This window comes from Azolla caroliniana, unplaced genomic scaffold (genome assembly GCF_043228905.1).
Source record: "Azolla caroliniana isolate FFs.n. ecotype wild unplaced genomic scaffold, voAzoCaro1.0.p SCAF_14, whole genome shotgun sequence".
Classification (NCBI taxonomy): Eukaryota; Viridiplantae; Streptophyta; class Polypodiopsida; order Salviniales; family Salviniaceae; genus Azolla; species Azolla caroliniana.
The window spans coordinates 20,423,688-20,439,627 of NW_028230449.1; the positions used below are offsets into that span (position 1 = coordinate 20,423,688).

General features: G+C 38.1%; 1 protein-coding gene and 1 long non-coding RNA gene across 2 annotated transcripts; both read right to left on the reverse strand.

The window, feature by feature from the left end:
- Positions 1-4,974: 4,974 nt before the first annotated feature.
- Positions 4,975-14,105, reverse strand: MSRB1 (methionine sulfoxide reductase B 1). The gene is made up of 5 exons (XM_087330114.1): positions 13,952-14,105; positions 12,375-12,513; positions 12,218-12,283; positions 11,214-11,411; positions 4,975-5,353 (listed from the first exon to the last, which is right to left on the reverse strand). The coding sequence occupies exons 1-5, from the start codon at positions 14,103-14,105 to the stop codon at positions 5,326-5,328; spliced, it is 585 nt and encodes a 194-aa protein (XP_087186240.1). The 3' UTR covers positions 4,975-5,325.
- On the reverse strand, positions 8,862-11,200 carry LOC147855846 (uncharacterized). Its single transcript, XR_015530843.1, has 2 exons — positions 10,025-11,200; positions 8,862-9,994 (listed from the first exon to the last, which is right to left on the reverse strand). It is a non-coding gene; the product is annotated as an uncharacterized LOC147855846 (long non-coding RNA).
- Positions 14,106-15,940: the final 1,835 nt, after the last annotated feature.

The following is a 15,940-nucleotide window of genomic DNA, read 5'->3' on the forward strand; positions in this document are numbered from 1 at the left end:
AGGAACAATGAGGAACAAAACCTTTTGGGACGCAACGGGTGGGAACCCTTGTACAAGAAGCACGCCCTCCCTTTTATAGAACAAGGTGAGGGTCGCGTGACTATGTGGGATAAATCCCGTGATACATGGGATCATCTGTCTCGACTTTATTGCCGCTCGGCGCCATAAAGGTGCCCCCATTCCCTATACAAGTTTTACAAAAGTGGGTGCACATGGCGCACCTTGCCAATTCCTCCAATATCTCCATGTTTCTCACCGTAGCCCAGAATCATCACGACATTCCCCCCACCAAACTGCACATCCACCGGTATGTGCCAAACTCGAGGAAAGATGAAAGACTTTGGTAGGTGAGGAACCGGTCTTCCGTAATCCGCACTCCGGCTACCGCGTTTGGCCCACTGGTTCGAACCGTCGGCTCCGGTTCCTTCTCCGCGTTTGCCTCCATGTAGGCTTAATCGACACGTTGATAGGTCATTCGTCGCGATCCCGTAGTGTGCGTGCTTCCCCGTTGGCCCTTCTTTCGATCGCATGCACGCTTCTCGTTCCTTCGTATACACGGTGTCCTCCGTCTAGGGAGCATCCGTGATGGCCCGCTTGGCCTTCGTCGACCTTCGTGTCGTCCCGATTCTCGTTCCGCACTGATCTCCACTGTCTTCGTCCCCTCACCACCACCTACCTTCTCCTTGGTCTTACGTTGCCACAGCGACCGACCTACCAAGGTCTCCGGAACTAGTGTGGAGGATCCCTCTCCGACCTTCTATGCGAGATCACCTTGGACTAGCAACCCATCTTCGTGCCTGTACTCCCGCTCTAGCACCTCCGTGTGCCGCGCATCGCCCCTGCTCCAGTTCGGCACCTATGCTCTGATACCAGTTTGATAAGATTTCACTCAAACAATATTACGAAATCAAACTTAGACATAAACAGAAATAAAGAGTAGCACACGATTTATGTGGAAAACCTTGATTTCAGGGAAAAACCACGGAACAGAACTTTCTACTATAATAGAAGATAGAGTACAACCATGGAATGAAAGAACCTGATTTGGTCTAAATGTTCTTTGAAACCACAATTTCAGATGAGAACACCAAACCTTAGCACGTAGATGTCTTTCCCGTTGGAAACTTCCTTAACTTCTCTGTTTTAATCTCTCTATTCTTTTCTATTTCACTCAACTTTTCTTCTCACTCTCAGCTTCTGAGATATGGCACTCACACAACCGCTACTGTGTTCTCTCTAAGTCGTTCTCTGTACAACTCTTCTCTTGCACTATATATGCATGCATACTACTCACGCGCTCACTATTTCACTTAAGTATACTTTCACGCTTTGTCTCACTATTTTTACTCCTAGTGAGTTATCCCACATACAGACGCACTACTACGCCTGTCAGTATATATATACATACTAAGTCATCTCATACATATATATATGAAGACATACATATATATGTATATGTATGTTTGAACTTCTAATTGGTTGAGTCCAAATTTGGCTTTCTTGTTTCGGTTCTTCGGCCAACCGATTTCGACTAGCTGACTCTCGTTTCGGCTCTTCCGACCGAATTCTGTCAGCCGACTCTGAAGTTGACTTTTCGGCCGACTCCCCTACAAGGAGGGACGCCTTTACATAACACTTATCGTTCATTTTTTGGTAATCAACAAAATGGGTGCAATCCAAGGAGATGACGAATGGAAATGAACAAAACATTTTTGGATAGAATCCAAGTCCTCATGTGATTGGCGATCATGTGGGGGGTCGACATAGTTGTTCTGATTCAAAAATTGGATTAATCAACTTCAATACACATGATAAGTTGTGTAAGTTCACATGAGGGCAAGAAGAGACGAGAAGAAAGACCCTAACCCTTAGGAGTCGGCAACAGCTTGGTTCAAGCCTAAATCGCACTGTTAAAACGTTTTTTAAACGGTTTGGTGGTTTGGCATCTCGGCTCAGGCTTGAGCTTCATAAACCAATTTGGCCAAGGCTATAGCCGAAACCCAGAGCCGGGTTGGGCCAAACCGGTTTACAAACCGATTTAACCGCCGGTTTGGTTCAAGTTTGAAAACATTGAAATCGGTTAAGCTTTAACCGGTTTGGTCAAGTCGAAATTGGTCAAGTTGTAGGTCCCTAACCCTAACCCTAACTAGAAGGCGGGCGTGGAGAGCTCTGCTCTACCGTAGCCTAGCCGCGCTTCAGACCAAACACACACACACAACAACAAGAAGAGGAGGAGGAGCTTCCCAAACCCAGATATAGGTTCGACAAATCTAGGCTTGGTTCTTCATCCTTCCGCGCCTTCCTTCGATGAACACCCGAGCCTAGAGTTCACTCCCGAACCTGGAGCTTCCAAACCTCAAGGTGAGGCTCGGCCCCCAAGCCTCAACTTTTTCTATGAACAAACAAATACCCACTCTCTTTCTTCTTCTTTTTTACTTCACTCAACCCACAACTACAAACAAATATTTATATACATACGTATTTACGTACATACAAAACTCAAATGCACATGCATACAAACCTATCCACATACTTCTTCACATTAACATATATACACTCTCGAAGGGGGTAATACTTTAAAAAGAGAGTAATTCGTTAAATAAAATATGCTAATTGAATAAGCAAGAATGCCGTGAGCAAAGATCGTATAGCTTGATTGACTACGACCCTCTTTAAATCATTTTACAACGTTCCAATAGTTACCACAAAGAATAACGTCATAGCTCCCACAAAAGTAATAACAATCAAAGCATTGAGTAAATACTCAAACAAGTGGGAGCACCTCGCTATCATAAATACGCATGCTATTACCGTAATAGCCGCGTAAATCAAAGCAGATACTGGAGTGAGACCCTCCGTTACGTCAGGTAACCGAGTATGCAATCCCATTTATGCAAAGTTTTCAATTGCGCTGACTAGGGGTGAGATACAAATAACAATTGTGGCATAAAATCACGTATTACGAGAAAGAAAATAGTGAATGGGTTCAGAGAAAACACTAGCACAAGCTAGAGTAGTAGGAGAGTCTACTACTTAAGAGGGAGTGGAACGACCAATAATCCTGAGGGCTAATCCGGAATCACCTACTCGATGGACAAGCATAGCTTTGATAGTTCCTTTATTAGCTTAAAGTCATGCGAACCGAAAACGAACACATTCTATCCCATATTCATGCATGTATACAAATGTACATCTAAATTCCATAAATCTTCTTTAAACATGCACATTTAGATATACATATAGATATCTACGTAGACAATAGATTTCCCACAATGTGTATCATATTCTCTTTGCCAATAATGGCCTTGATGCAAATATTTGAGAGTATGCCAAATTTGGGTATGACCCTTGGTATGCAGACTCGTGCATTGCTTGTGAGCCTTTTCCTTCCAAATGACCACTTACTTTGATGGAGATGACAACTTGTGGTGTACAACACAACACGACACATGCCTATCACACCAAATTGGGTGAAGTGTATGAATTTTTATCCTTCTCATGATCATGATTCTTTCCATGGAAGGTAGGCGGTATGATGTTTTCCATCCAAATAGATGCGTTGAACCCCTCCTTGTGGAGGGGTCAACGTTGTGTTCTTGTATCGTGTCTAGTTCTTGATTGTCAAACTCCATATAGACATTAATGAACGGCTTTTTGAGAAGCTCATAAGTCTTTTTAATCTCTTTCATCCTCCTTTGAATTGGAATTTAGCGAATAATCTCTTTGGAAAGTCCATAAGTTGTTAATGGAAAAGTTGACCATTCTCGTTCAAAACAATACAGTTACAACTAAGTGCATCCATATGGTCATTCGATTTCTCGATACCACTTTCATCTTTGGCCATGAATAAATGACCCAAAGAATGTAGCATAAAAGTTGTAATAGCAAAATATTTCCATGTTATCTAGGATTGTCTATTTGAAAATACAGATATAAATTGTTGTTGCATAGAATACATTATGCGCTTGTATTTAATATCATAATGTTTGATTAGTTACATTAATATTCATATCCTAGTATCCTAGTATAATTGGCCACTTTATATTTATAAGTGGCTGGTTCATAGGGTTAATTACAATCCATCAAACAACCAACATACATTGACATAATGAAATAGAATGTTTTTTGTCTCTAAGGCTTTCAGTTATCCAATACCTTTCATATTCTTGTTCATGTACCCCACAATCTTTTGGCCTCGTGTGTGCACTTTCCATCACACAGTGCAATGTGAGTGTACCTTTTAGGAGGATGAGGAATGTCTTCATATTTGATGCACAAGTAAGAGTGCAAAGATATACAACGCAATTTGAACGTGCCTCCTCTCTGCCTTTCTCTCTCTCTCTCTCTCTCTCTCTGAGTGCTTCCTCTATGTGTTTCCTCGGCCTCCTAATTTCAACCTTTGGGCAGAACAGAGTGTGGGTTACCAATTTTACTTCCCTTCCTAAAGTATCACTTTTGTTGCATAGATTCTCGAGCATATAGTAATTATTCCAACCAGATAGAAGTCTAGACCCATTGCTTGCCTACATCCTCCTAGTTATTGAAATTTGAAGCTTTGCACCCTAGTATTAAAATGATTTTGGTGCTAATCCATTTACTAAATGGCAGTGTAGGAATTGTAAGGTCTTTGAGATTATTCACATTTAATATCAAATTATTACGATCTTGTTTGCTTATCGTTTTTCTTTCCAAGTCCAAAATTTCACCAAATAGACTACTTATTCATGCATTTAAAAATTTACATAAACATCGATGCAAGTTGCTTGCTAAAATATGATTTATAAGCCAAGTCACGGTTTTTTAATGATTCTAAATTTCTTTGCAACTTGACTTACAAAAAACTTGAATATTGTATGCATATTCATACATAAGAATTTAGCATATGTTTTACACATTCATAGCAAGAAGACACATCAATGTATCACTCAACGCTAACCCTTGGAAGTAGATATCATCATCAAATTTCACCCATACAAAAACCACCAATGAGTTGTTCTATTTAATTATAAAACGCTCCTAACATGAGGTGTAGATGTCAATGTCAATGTTCTAAAGCTTTGACCATTACACATGCGCGCTTAAAAATGCTTCGTTTTAGTATCATGGATTTGAGAGATTTTTAAAAATTCCCTAGAATTACTCAATCTATAATAATGATTTAATTTACATATATCATAAACAAAGTTTAATCTACATATAATTGCAACTCAACATATAAGAAGTGCAAATAAATACCATCACCACTCACATATGACGGTAGCTCTCATCATTGCCATCATCTAGTGCACCTTCCAACCATGATTTTGGAGTGTAAGAATCATGATCTCATTTTGGCTTCAAATTAAGTGACGCACTGAAAGAGACAAAATAATCCTTACATAAAAAATGTGTCAATGATAAAAAACATGCTAAAGATGAGTGTAGAGATGATGATATATAAATATCCACAAGAATCCATCACAACCCATGTGACCAAAACATGTTACAAAGAATTTTTATCGATTGTATTGGCGGGAAATTTAAATTGATGAGACAACATAAAGTTGAAATACAAAGCTTGTTTTTTAATTCAGTCTCTCAATTCTTGAGAGACAAAAAAAGCGAGGTGCTTGCCTACCTTAGAAATTAGGATATATGATACAATTGGAGAGTGAGAAACAAGTAGTGCTACAATAGATACATACAATAAAAGAAAATTTGATTCGCTAGGTCTCTTGCAAGTTTTCTGTACGGGTGTTGTGTCCTTAAACGAGTTGCCTTTATGTCACCTAGTTTGACAATACCTTAGACTAGCAACTAGTCTTCCATAACGTCTTCATACATACCAAGGGATTTTGTATCATCACAGACTACCTTTACGAAAAGCCATAGGGAGAGAGTCATTCACCCCATAGTTCAGATGGTTGTGTCAATTTTATGGAGATCTTCAGGTCCTTAGTTGATATGCCAACACAACAAGAAGATTAAGAGAAATGACAATGTAACAAAGACATTTGTAAGTATGTCAATAAAAGGTCATGGATTGAGAGAGAGAGAGAGAGAGAGAGAGAGAGAGAGAGATTTTGATAATGGAATATGCGTAATGCTTTCATGTTTGATAATAGACATGGGGTGAAAGCCTATATAAAGAAGCTTAAAGGTATTCTCATGTGAAAATTTTGGGGATGTTAGAGCATGTGGGGATCATTTCCTCAAATGCATATTCAGGTTTTTTAATAGCATTACAGAACATCCCTCTCCCTACATAGACATATGATAGGTAGAGGAGACTAAGAAGTGTTATAACTAAGTGGATTTTACATACAATTAATATAATTGTGTGCTTTTACCAAAAAAAGAAAGAGAGAGAGAGATCGTTTTTGGAAGTCAAATATGCCCAATGAGATAAAAAATACAACACTTCCACGCAATACATTTACAAGTGTGTAGTAGCCCTACATGTTCAAGGACTTTAGTAAAGAATATTGCAATTGATGGTGCACATGGTGACTGTGAGAGAAAATCTTGCAAGGATTGGGTTGGGTTCAAGATCTGCGGAAAACATAGTAAAATGTGATCAAACTCAGAGCATTGTATCAAAGCATGATACTCGGACGCCTGACCTTGTTTGGGGAAAAATGTGCATAATCGACGGGTCTCATCCCTTGTGCCCCAATTTCTAAGCTATGTAAGCTATTTTGCATGGAAGCAATGGTTCAGATGCAGACAATGGGATGAACTGCAAAATGTATCAACATATGCACTTTCCTTGTTCAGAGAGATAGATATATTTTTAATGTTCATCAGAGACTGATTGCAGTTGCAATCTATGACGGGGCCTAGCCCATGGTGAGGATTCAACTTGGCTTCTCTCAATTTTATAATTTTGATGCTACTGTGTAAATCACCAAGCCAACAACAGAGACCAGAATGACATACACTCAACCCCTACATTCTACAATGGCATATGGTAAATTAGGGAAAATATGTGGTCTATATAAAGTCAAGCATCAATGTAAGGCTTTGTGTTAGTATTCTAATCGCTTACCAATAGAATAAGTTAATTATGAGGAGAGACGGGGATGAAGGCCAAAATTGGTTGGCGAAGGAAACCAATCATGATTACAATCATGGATTACTTAATGTTATCCATGTTAAAATCAAAATAAATATTAGAAACTCAAGGTTTCTTAGATCTCCATGATGATGATCTTAATGGAATATTTTTTGAGATGTTTTACAAGTAGTAGAGGTAGTTATTAGGCATTGTCATGGTGAAATAACAGTATGACAAAGTTCAATAAGCACATGTCCTCATGTGTATTAGACATGGCCAGCAACGATTTACATGATTTGTTGATGGTAATACCCCACTTATCTTATATCTTGAAAGTCATTGTCCCCTTGTTGACATTTCTCTGCTCGTTCTATGGTGAATCTTCGGCACATTGTTAGTAGAGGTGAGGAGCTATGGAAGAAATTAGTGATGTGAGATTGTCCTTGCATCTCACATGCTAATATATAAGGGTTGATTCACTATGCTTTTGAAGCTCAAGCAAGATTTAACCAAACTATTGTGGATCAAACTTCCACTCACTTGTCCAATGGTGGTGTCCATTAAGAGGGTGCCAGACTTATCTTTGATGTGGTTGAAAGCTGGGCACTTGCACAAAATGTTCCTCGCATTCAATCTCTTCTTCACATAATTTCCGAAATAAGTTTCAGCTCTAAGGTATGTGAAGTGCTCACCCCGACTCAGTCTCTAGTTAGTGGGCAGGAACCCTGGGTTGGCATATAGTCATCCATGTACCTTGGTCTCTGTATGAATTCATTCTCTGAAAAGTGCCTGAAATGACCTTTGTAGTAGGCCATCTTTGCCATTTGGGGGGAAGTAGCTCCCTGGGTATGAACCAAGACTTTTGAATTTAGAGTTGCATTGGATGCCCCTTGTTCCTTCCATTATTTTTGCAGAAGTATACAATATCAAAAGGGTGGCAAGTTCTCAATGTCGAGGTCATTGTTATTGAACCACTTAATTAGCTGTGAGTACCATGATCGTTTCGTGTGTTCTGTTATTGCTATTTACTTCAATGCTTCAAACACCTTACCTGTAATTATTTGAGATGGTATGGATGGAATCCAATTAATGAGGTTCACAGACTGGATAATGCTTTGGTGCTCTCAATTCAGCACGGATGATATCATGTGGAGTGGATGTTTGATGTATCATCCATAACATCATGAATAGTGGACGCTCTTTGGTCTTTAGGCTTCCCCATGCTGTTGAATAACCATACCCGGTATAAGGGTCACTGTCATTCTAGTGTGGTAGCCTGGGTCACAGAGAAGCTCCCACTTGACCTTGTAAATGTGATTCCTAGATATCAGGAGTGTAAAAACTAATATCTGTGCATCAAATCCTATTTCTAAGGTGCAAGTTTATGAAGCCAAAAAGGGCAAAACAATTATGATAAAATTGTATTAGGAATTAATAGTTGTTTGGCCAGAATTAATATGAAAACTAAATAGTCTTCTGGGAAAGAAAATAGCACTATCACAAATATTTACCTATGTTTGTGTGCTTTATCAAATACCTCTTATACTCCTCTTCCTAGTGATCCATCGTGCATGCCTAACGAGTGCATCGAGTTTAGTGGCATGAGAACCATAATCTTCTAACAGTATGTGATCCTCAAATCCAGCCCCATTTGTGCCGCAGATACACAAAGCAAATATCATCATGGATTCACCATTACAAAGTGTAGTGCACATCTTATCTAGGAGTTCTATCAACATATAGAGAGTTCTTGAGAATGGTGCATTTCAACTGTGGGGATCAAGGATAGGATGAGATTAAAATGGCATTCGACATTATCATAAAAGAACGGAAAAAGGATATATTGATATCTCTAAATCAAAATGGACTATGCGAGCCAATAATGATTTCTTATCACAAAGATCAACCAAAGAATAGAAGAAAAGCGCCTGAGCATTTTTATTATTATAATTTAACCCACACTTATCTGACCATGGATATGAACTTATATTTTGCTCATTTGAGAGAGATTTGGATGGGTATCTACAAAAGGGATCACAATAGGCTTAAAGGCAGCTGTGTTTCTTACTTTTCTCACTACTAATAGGGAAAAGTACCAATTTCAAGATTTGCTAGCCAAACAACCGTTTGGAACATCTGGATCCAAAACATGTGCAAGTAGATGTGTAAAGTTTCTGTTGTCCATTCGTAGCTTTATGCTACAATGCACTTACTGGTCTATTTTGCATCTACTTATTGGTATCCAATGTTAATATGGGTAGTGTGCATGTGAAAGATTTTGGGGTAACACCTGACGGGAAGAACTCTCCAGTATTCCACCGAACCTACTTGGTATTCCAAATAGCCTCCGATTATATTATCATGTCTTTCCAAAACGATCTCCAAGTGATCCTCCCTACCACCACCTGTCCTTGGTTACCAACTTGTTCAGAGCAGGGTTCTCCATTCTCTTTGGAGGCAATCTCCAAAACCTTCCATGCAACTATGGCCCAAGATTGCCCTTAATATATTCATGTAGCTCTCTCTTTATCGTTCACATGCAATCTATGTCTCCTTGGTGACAACTTGTAAGAGCCCCTTCCATCAGCTATATTTTCTTTCTCTTTACTGAGTCTTCAAACAACTTCTCTTCTGCAATAACGAAGGCTCAGCTTTTTCCCAGTAATGTACATCTCTCTCACTCATTATATGCATCTCCCTTTCACCACCATGTCATCTCTATCTCCTTGAGGCTCATTACAATTTACCAACTTGTAAGATTTCTTGAATTGGCAAAATTCTCTTTTTACAGATAATTTGTCCAACAAAGTGCTCATCTACAACAAGTATAGGCTTTCAATTTTGCCCATCATATATGTGACTCTCTCTCACCACCACATAAGCACAATCATCAGCTAAGAGCCGTCTGAATAATCTAGGGCGATATCCAACAACTCATTATGATCAAGGACCAACTATCTCCACTATATGTGCAATTCCTTCTTTCACCACCACATATCATTCACATATCCTCAGCTACCAGTTTGTAATACTCCTTATATCAACTAGGTTCTCTTTCAACAACTTCTCTCTACTCAACTTTACCCATTGGATATATACATCTCTATTTCACCACCACATGCCATGCACATCTTTCCTTGGTTACCAACTTGTAACACTCTTTGCAGCGGCTAGACAGTTGCAAATAGTGGACTCTTTAAGTTGAAATGCAACTGCACTCCATATCTCACCATAAATCTAGCAAAATGTCTCCAGGACTTGGCATATTTCAAGATAAAAAACCAGCAGTTTCTCATAGATCGCTCTCAATGACTGGCTTCCTGATGCCTTGGGTTGTCTGCTCATGGCTAAAATAAAGAAACTATTAGGTCAACCATCACAACTCTGAATTTTATTTCAGAAAATTACTGAAAATCTCAGTTTCTAATAAATTAAAATAATTTAAATAGCAAACACAAATTCTGCCATCTTAAATGAACCCACGATGCACCTTTCAATGACATGGAATTTGCATATATCCTCGCCAGGCGGAGTATCTACTTATACAGAACTCTATCTTTACTTTCTCAAGTCAGATTATGCCATATGGAAACCCAGGATCATGGAATCATTTCTACTATAGCTTCATCTTGGTAGAGTGTATATTTCACCTATCAATATCTTCTTTCCTTTGTAACTGACATTCATTCACCTTCTACGTGGAGTGTTGTTTGTGCAATTGCTTGGTTTTCTTATATTATAGGAGTTCATTTCATTTCCCTCTTCTCTGAGACATCCATCTCTCCATGTATTATCTCTTATTGTAGACAATCTACATGTACATTGACATGTTCATCATGTGGGGATATGATCTTAAATTGTATTTCCCAACCCTTTTTCATAATTTGTCCATAGAGTCATTTTCTTTCTTTTGTTCCTCTGCATTAAGATTATGGATCATATATGATATCCTTGACCCTTTCAATAAGAAAGTGTCTGCTGAATTATTGGTTATCATGAACTCCATGTAATTAGGCACACACTACGAGAGTGGATTATTTTCATTCTCCTATATTATTTCTAGTATGCAATGAGATTATGCAGCTTATATGGTCTTCAGCCTTTTAAAGAAAATACCTACCAAAACATTATTTCTTTGTTACAATATGTTCTTAGGAAAATAAAAAGAAAAACATACCTATTGATGCAATAGCGCTTGCCAGTTGGAGGGGGTCCATCATTGAAGACATGGCCCAAATGTGCATTACACTTTGAACAGACCACTTCTGTCCGCGGCATGAAGGGAATCGACCAGTCCATTTCTGATTTCACATTATTTTCTATCGGTTCATAGTACGATGGCCACCCAGTACCACTATCAAATTTGGTGTTTGAGCTGCAGTATGAATTGATAGCAAATCATCACAGGAATTATTCATGGGAGTAAATATATCCTCAACAGACATAATATATACAGCATTTTCTTAAATGAACTATACATTACATGGTAAGGAAAAAAGGTGAAATCATAGACAAATTTATAGTTACAAATGTTTAAAGATGTCACATGGTGGTAAAGTTTATGGTTTATAACCGTAAGGCTATGGGTTGAATTATATTTAGCAATCATATTTTGATCCTCACACTTAAACTAGAACTTCTTAGTACAAATTAACTTTACATATCCATTTTCCACAATCCAAGGGTTGGAAATGACAGCATTGCCTTACAGAATGTTCACTTATATAGTGGAAGTGAGTAGAATTAGCAAAAGTATTATATGTGGGATAAATTCCAACACAGAGTAGCAATGTATATTCATAATCAGGCGAGGCGGTCTTCAAGATATACACAAATATAGCATCTAAGAGTTATTATTTTTGTCCTAAATTTCTGAAACATTTTGTGTGTATGGTGGTTGTGCAAATAGTAAGGATTACAGAAAATTTACTTATACAGTGGAGGTGAGTAGAATTAGCAAAAGTGTCAGATGTGGGATAAATTCCAGCATAGAGTAACAATGTATATTCATAATCAGGCGATCTTCAAGATATACACAAATATAGCATCTAAGAATTATTATTTTTTGTCCTAAATTTCTGAAACATTTTGTGTGTATGGTGGTTGTGCCAATAGTAAGGACTAAATAATCATAATAATAAGAGGGTCAAACTTTGAGCAATCCAAGAGCACAAAACTTACTCAAATAAAGGCGTACCACAACAAATGCACTCATAAACTCCAGGAGACTTTGTCTTCCAATACGCACTATAAACAGAAGTGTCAAAAACTACATTAGATATGGATATGAAATTGAAGAGTTGAACCTCTGAAATTAAACGAATTCACTAAAACAAACCCGCTAAATGCTCGTTCTGTTCCCTTCTTTCTTGTTATCACATACTGTTCTGGAGTTAGACGCTTCTTCCATTCTTCATCACTAAGGGCTAAAAAAATCTCATTCTGATGAGTCCATGATATAGAATCAGAAACATATTTGCATTAACATGCAGCATGCATTCAGACATCTCTCAACTAGTGTGACTATCAACCCATGTATCCAACCTACAGTGCATTTCAAATGGGATATAAGATCTTTTGAAACATTTCCAAGCAAATCATGTTAATGGTTATATCTATTATGTCATGTAAATTGTATGATTTGAATGTACAATCATCACCTATTACATACCATCTAAAATGTTTTTCAATCTACCATGATCATATAGGATATGCTATCCAGATATTGTGTTCTCATTTCTGTTTTGTCTTCTTCAGTTTTGGTTGATTAGTGAGTTTAATCTCTTATATCATATTTCCAAGTTACAAATTGGAACTATTCTGAACTTATGAAGTCTTGATGTTGTCAAGTATCTTATCTTACTGCTGAATATATTTTGATATGTATATAAATCTTTTAAGAAAGAGTTTGCCATTTCCAATTCCATGTCCCGGTTTTTCAACCAAAGTTGCATAATCAACCTTGTATCATTGTTTTATTAATGTAATCACCCCACCTTCTTGTAAAAAGGAGATCTGGAATGTACCTGTCTTTATACACTTGTAGAATTACAACCCATGTGATGGGATTTTTCTATCGAACAAACTTTCTTTCCCCTCACATTTCCATGACTTTGGATGTCCATGTTTTGTAGATGTCCAAGATATATACAATACAGTTTATTTGATGGAATTTTTTCTGTAACATTTTCTACCACAAATTTCCACAACTGTTGGATGTCCATGTTTTATGCATGTCTCACAATTACTTTTGTTTCAATTTTTCTACGTCCATTGATTAATCTATCCATCCATCTATTATATCTATCCTATCAACTAATCCATTTATCTAATAATATTTAAACACATAAAATTTCCATAAGATTCCATGTTTTCATCAATGTCCTAATGTTTCTTTCATTCCTTATTCTCTCTTCCTAGAGGAATCAATCCATCCATCCTGAAAATCAAATTCTCCTATCTATCCATCCATCTCATACATACACACACGCATACACATACACATACCTACCTACCGATGCTATCAATTTATCTACCTATCCTTCCACTCTAAATGGTTCCATTAATACATGTATATCAGGTACAAACATATCTATACAACTACTATCAAACCTTCTGATCCATCCAAATAGATACACATATACATATCCTATTTATCTATGGTACAGCATCTCTCCATCCATCCTAATATATATATACATTACACATCCTATTTATCTACTTTATGGACGCATCCTCACCATCCATACATACGGACATGCATATCCTATTTATATATTAGATAATCCACAGCATTGATCCCTCTGAATACATCGATATATAAAAGCATCCATCTATCCATCGAAACAGAAAGATGCGTCCACATATTCTTTGTTCCATCCAACTAGCTATAAATAAATATCAGAGAAATCAAACCTGGGGAGGGCTTTTTTGGGGATTCACTGTCCGAAGGAAAAGAAGCGGAGGCGGAGGAGAGTCTAGCACCCATGGTGGTGACAGAGATTGCGCGTTTAGAGGGAAGAGCTCCAACCTGAAATGCTGCAGATGGACAACAATTCATCATCGCCATTACATACATACATACATACATACATACATATGAGACAGACCACACAGTTTGAAGAGCCTTCTCTCTCTCTCTCTCTCTCTCTCTCTCTCTCTCTCTATTTCGTTTACACACTTGTCAGCCACTCACTCGCTCACATTTGCTTGGCTCTCCTCAAAAGCTCTCTCCCTTATTAATAATTATGTCCCAAAAAAGCCTTAATTCACACAAATGAACACGTAAGGGCTTCATACACAGAAAAGACCACAAGATGGAGACACACACATATAGGACAAAACGCTCTTATATTATTATTATTATTATTATTATTATGTGAGTCCCAATCTTTTGGGACAAAGCCAAAATGTGAGTTCGGACAAGTCCTCTACGTTCCGAGTCTACGAGAGAGCACCAAGCATCAACATTTGAAAATGAGAATGAGTGACGGAATCATCCTTTTCCATGTCTTCTCTTTATATCTAGGGCCTTTGATGGCAGTTGGGCTAGTCATTGGGACAACTCGTTGGAAAAAACCATGGCGGCACCCCTCTTGCAACTAGGACTAGGTTGTCTGGTAAGTTCTAGTTAATTATGGGGTTGTATGCCACGTTCAATTGGGTCTTCTAGAGCTTGAGTGCCATCAAGCTCACAAATATGTGCTAAGTCCCTCTATCTTTGCACCTTGGTTGACCAAACCTTACTTGGACCACTCTCGATCTTTTGCTTTCTGTCTTCGCACCTGCTCAACCACCTTGATTGACCAAACCTTACTTGGGTTGATTGCGATATTTTCCTCTATGGCCCTTCTAGGGAGTCCCTCTATCTTCACCTCTTGCTCAACCACCCTAGTTGAGCTCACCTTTATCAAAGTCGCCTTGACTTAGACTCAGGTGGCTAGTTCCTCTTCTTCTTCTTTGCCTATGTCAATTTGTGCTCCCGCCACTTGAGAGAAACCCTCGTCTCACTTAGGGCACTCTTCAACTAAGTGTGATCCACCACACTTGTAGTTCACCTTTAGTCTCAATGATTTCACGCGTGATAATGAGCAAAGCAATGGTACCCCATGACTACCCTAGTACACATCAACACATTTTTCTGATTAGAGACCAATGTCCAATGGCTTTGGGAGATCCCTAAACAAAGGTACTCAAGGTAGGCACTTATGTCATTAAAATGACTTGTTGAACATGGAAATGTTCATTGTTGGTATGCTAAAACCCAACAATGGTTGGAGTCACATGGCATAAACATAATGCATTACCCCACTCCAATATAGATTTGATTGTCCCTATCTAAACATGACCAAAGTGGAAAAGAATAGGATGATCAATATTGATATTTATTATTAAGTTGGGAAACAAAATAACATGGATTAGCCCTACAACATAACTTAGTAAGAAGATGGCCCACTATAGGACACATTATTTACATATGGGATGGATTCATCATCAAGCTCATCTATATGACGAACATACATATTTCCTATGAGCTATGCAATGTGATAGGGCAATTGCGAACTTCTTCACATCAGGTAAAGATTGAGGTAGGCATATATGCACGATTACCTCTAGAAGAAAGAACTTGCAAGTGTATCATCAAGGAGTGGAATTTGCAAAACACTTTGTTTGACATTGTGTTGTTTTTTTTTAAATAAGAGAGACATACCATAGCCTCTTTAAGGAAGTCTTTGACCCACGACATGAGGTGATTGAATATGAGGACCAATGATTCTTTGAGCTTTTCTTCCTAGAAACAAGAGGCACAAGGAGAAGTTGCTTAATGACAACACAACCACACGCAACAAGCTCGTTAATAGAGAACAATCACAACTTTCGTTAGATTCATCACTTCTACTCATG

Excerpts from the sequence above, each read along its gene's own strand:
- MSRB1 (XM_087330114.1), bottom strand. The coding sequence starts at position 14,105 with ATGGCGATGATGAATTGTTGTCCATCTGCAGCATTTCAGGTTGGAGCT. Across the intron at positions 12,514-13,951 it reads CCCAAAAAAGCCCTCCCCAG|AATATGTTTCTGATTCTATA; the intron begins GTTTGATTTCTC and ends CATGTTAATGCA. Across the intron at positions 5,354-11,213 it reads AAGCGCTATTGCATCAATAG|TGCGTCACTTAATTTGAAGC; the intron begins GTATGTTTTTCT and ends TGTCTCTTTCAG.